This window comes from Morone saxatilis, unplaced genomic scaffold (assembly GCF_004916995.1).
Source record: "Morone saxatilis isolate NCDOM2014 unplaced genomic scaffold, NCSU_SB_2.0 Contig10, whole genome shotgun sequence".
NCBI classification, from domain to species: domain Eukaryota; kingdom Metazoa; phylum Chordata; class Actinopteri; family Moronidae; genus Morone; species Morone saxatilis.
The window spans coordinates 1370857-1374967 of NW_023339652.1; the positions used below are offsets into that span (position 1 = coordinate 1370857).

General features: G+C 41.6%; 1 protein-coding gene across 1 annotated transcript in view; it reads right to left on the reverse strand.

Moving 5' to 3' along the window:
* LOC118342046 (leucine-rich repeat-containing G-protein coupled receptor 5-like) overlaps nucleotides 1–4111 on the reverse strand; it is a 28701-nt gene that overhangs the window by 10370 nt on the left and 14220 nt on the right. The window contains 5 exon segments of the mRNA XM_035680474.1: nucleotides 187–255; nucleotides 1170–1189; nucleotides 1553–1571; nucleotides 1684–1701; nucleotides 3567–3581. Coding sequence (XP_035536367.1) covers nucleotides 187–255; nucleotides 1170–1189; nucleotides 1553–1571; nucleotides 1684–1701; nucleotides 3567–3581 — 141 coding nt within the window.

The window sequence follows — 4111 nt, forward strand, 5'->3', positions numbered from 1 at the left end:
AATAATATCCTGACATTCACCCGTCAATCAATCTTCAACTTTTAGCGACACAGAGTGAAGATTCATTAGTTAGCTTACTGATTACTGTACAAACACACAAACTGGATCATAGAGAGCCGGTTTCATCCGTCCTGGATACGGGAATGTTGTGATTTTCAGTCAAACGCAGAAATAGTTCAGACTCACAGTTCCTTGAGGTGACTGAGCGAGCGGATCGCTGTCGGAAACTCGACCAGACTGTTGTAGTTTAAATCCCTTAGAGAGAGAGAGGGAAGAGTTATAAATGACAGCAAGTGGGAAAGAACATACACACAGACACACAGACTGGGAATACTGGTTCTAGCTCTAGACTGCTAATACTAAACTCTGTATTTGAAACTGTCACATCTAGACTGGGACCACCAAATAAATACACTGAATCGTGAGTTCTAGACCAGTAATAATAAGAGAAACTTGGAATATTTGGTTTGAATCTGGATTTGGATATCAGCTTTTAAAGGGAATACCAGACCGGCACTGGTAATGGCCAGACTGGGAATACTAACTGTATAGTTGGAATGAAAGCTTTAGACGGGGTGTATAAGATCTATCTATCTATGGAGTTGTCCTAGAATGGGAATACCAGCTCTACTGGGAATTAAACTGCTAGACGGAGTACCAGATCCATATCCATATATTGGGAACGATAAGTGCCTACGTACTGGGAATGGTTAGTTCTAGACTGGAAATGACAGCTTTAAACTGGGAACGTTTTAGTTCCAGACTGCTAATACTAACTCAATACTGGGGTTTGTCACATCTAGACTGGGAATACCGGATACATCCAGCTCTAGAAACGGAATATTATCTCCAGACTGGTAACACAGCTACATAATGGGAATGCCAGCTGTATACTGGGAATAATAGCTCTATAATGGAAAGGCCAGCTCCACAATGGTGGGAATGTCAGCTTCAGACTGGGAAAGTGTTTCATGTAAATGTTTGTGTTTAAGCTCGATGTTTAGCCTAATCTTTTTTTTCCGTCTTTTCAGTTTATTAAAGAAACATTTAACTGTGCCACGCTCTTTTCTTTCATCACCAGCAGAGACTAGAGCATTCTCCGAGCCAACACATGGCTTCAATTAGGTCCTCTCATCCATCTCTGGGATGCAGGTGGCTGTTACACACACACACGCTCCGTGGAATGAAGCTGCCGCATTGTGAAAATACCATTAAATTGAAATTGCTTCAGTCTGGTGCTGAGTGTGTGTGTGTGTGTGTGTGTGTGTGTCCAGAGGATGATTTGTAACAACAATAGCTTTCCGCCAAACTATTATTGATGGAATTTGGAAGGATATGACTGGATGAGAGCTGAGAGGTTTCTGATGTAGTCAGTTTAAGGGGGCTCGTGGGAGATCCAGAAGGTTTTGGAAAATCTTAATTTTTATAATGTCACGCTGTAAATGGTGCCTGCTGATTGGGTTCAGTAGGTTATGTTAGTGGGTGGAGGATCGTCAGGAGTCCTGCATGTAAGATAATGTCAGCTATCGCCGCTGGGAAGCTCAGTGTGGACGCCATCTTGGCAGTTCTGACTCTGCCAGATGATCCAAAAATGGGCAAAGACGTGAAGCTGAATGAGGCCTGGTTACTGAAAACAGCTGACACCTGTCACTCAAAGCAACCACGTTCTTAATTGTTCATAACTTTAAGCTTTATAGTCGACTAGCCAGACACATGAATCCGGAAATGTTGAGTACCCCAACGTTTTATGTTAGAAATGTAAAATTTAGGTCCCCAGCATACAGAAACTGCCGGGTGCTAACTTATGTAAACAACAGTTTGGCCGATTTGGACAATATAGGATATATATTTATATATATATATATTTATATATATATGGTTTTGGGGGTTATTGAGGATGCTGAATGTATTTCTGACATTTTCAAAATACAAAGTGGCTGTTTAAACCGGATGTGGTCATATTTCAACTCCTGGTCCCGGTTCTGCTTGAGTTAGTCTCATTGTGTCATTGCTGCTGTAGTTACTGCTGCAGACCGATGGAGAAAGAAGCACAGCTTTTTAAAACAGGTGAGTTGTATATAAATTCACCTCCTGTACCGTCGTCATGAACGGGGGGAATTAGCTCTAGAGACCAAAAGGCTGTAAACATGTTTATATTTGCTGTAAAGACATTTTAATATGGGGCCTTATGGAGACTCACTGCTGGAGCCAGCCTCTAGTGGCCATTAGAAGAACTGCAGGCTTAATTTCTCAGCCAGAGAGGTTGCTGTGTATCCAGTGTAATTCAGAATACTCAGTTCAGTTGGGATTTGTTGTTAAAGATTTACTCTGAAAGGTGTCAGGAGTAAGCAGGAAGGAGGCTAAATAACGCTCCAAAGTTAGGTTAAATTCTGTAGAGGGAAAAACTGGCACGGCCATTATCAAAGGGGTCCCTTGACCTCTGACCTAAAGATATCTGAATGAGAATGGCGTCTATGGGTACCTACAAGTCTCCTCTTCACAGACACTTTACGCTAATCCCATGCATAAATTATGAATGACAGGAAAGCTGAGACGCTCCTGTCCCCAACCAGTCAAAAAATGTGTGCGAGGTTTCTTCACCACCACTTTCATCTCTTACTGGAGCAAGAAAATCCTAATATGGGCAGCAGGGGCGGGGCTTAGGCGACGCTGAGGTGGGCAAGAGACGGGGAAACTAGATCCCGACATTCTCCTACAACCTGCGTGTGTTCCCCTTTAAGACTGAGCTGAGCTTGTTGGATTAATTTATTTTTTTCTGTTTTCATTTCCGTTTCCTTCTTCTGTGTTTGTGTTTGTAGGTTCAGATGAACACGAGTCCCTGATGTGGTTTATTATTGCTGATCGTACAGGTACACAGCCTCATGCTGCCTCTGTGTGTGTGTGTGTGTGTGTGTGTGTGTGTGTGTGTGTATGAATAGTAATTATGATTAGCATACAGCCAGGGCCACACACAGAGCCACACACACACATATATACAGAGGTATTTCCAAATGAAGGCAGTCTGTGTTTGTGTTTAAACCTGCTTCTACGGTTGACTGAGAAAACAGAAACATTTCTACACACACATTCCTCAGATTTTACACACACACACACACACCGACATAAACACACAAAGGTTAATCTGCCCCGACTCCATCTAATATCCAGAAATACTAAAATCAAATGCAAACCACTGGAGGCAGAAATAGCAGCTGATATCTTACATTTAAACATTACTTTCACTCTTATACAGAGTCTTTTTTGGGGTTTTTATCCGTATTATCGCCGCTGTATCAAAGCAGGACTCAGCTGTCAATCATGATGTGAAACCCCCTTTTTATAGGTTCAAATAATAAGAAAAATTAACATCAGAGTGATAAAAAGTACCTAAAATGGCAGATTTAGAATTGGAGATTGGAGTTTTGGGGGAGCTCTCACGTCGTCCATCTTTGTAAATGTCAATGGTTTGAAAGGGGATGTTTCTACAGTAGCCCAGAAAGGACAAACGAAACACTGGCACAATGTTTTTCACATGTTTTGCAGCCACCATAGTTTCTCCTTCATACTTGTTGGCCAAAAAGCTTCACAAATCTGGGTATTTTAACACCTTGGTGGTCCAAAATGAAAGCAGCTAGCTACCAGATGCCATCCAAGCCTACATTCACATGTTGTACCTCTTATTAGCCAGGTATAGAAATAGAAAGTGTGTGTAAAGGGGGGATTTTGTGGCTTCTAGCAGCAGTTAGTGTTGGAGCTGTTGGTTCTCATGGTGGGGTTTCCAGGTTTGACTCGACTGTCAAAACAAGCAAATGTGACAAAGACTTTGTGCTGCTGAATCCAGGCTTTTCAAGAAGGAGCTTACAGCCAAAGTAAACAGTCCCATATTAGAGCAAAGAACGTTCACTTTTTCACATTTTGGCACCATTTGTTCACGTAATAAATGACTCTTATAGTTTATCTCATTAATATCTAACTCTACTGTCACAGCTGACTACAGGATGGATTGGGGACTAGCTTGTTAGCTCGTAATCTAGGCTAAACACACCTGGACCACATTTTTCAGAGCATTATTTGAATAAATCATATCAAGTGTTCTTTACAAATGTATAAA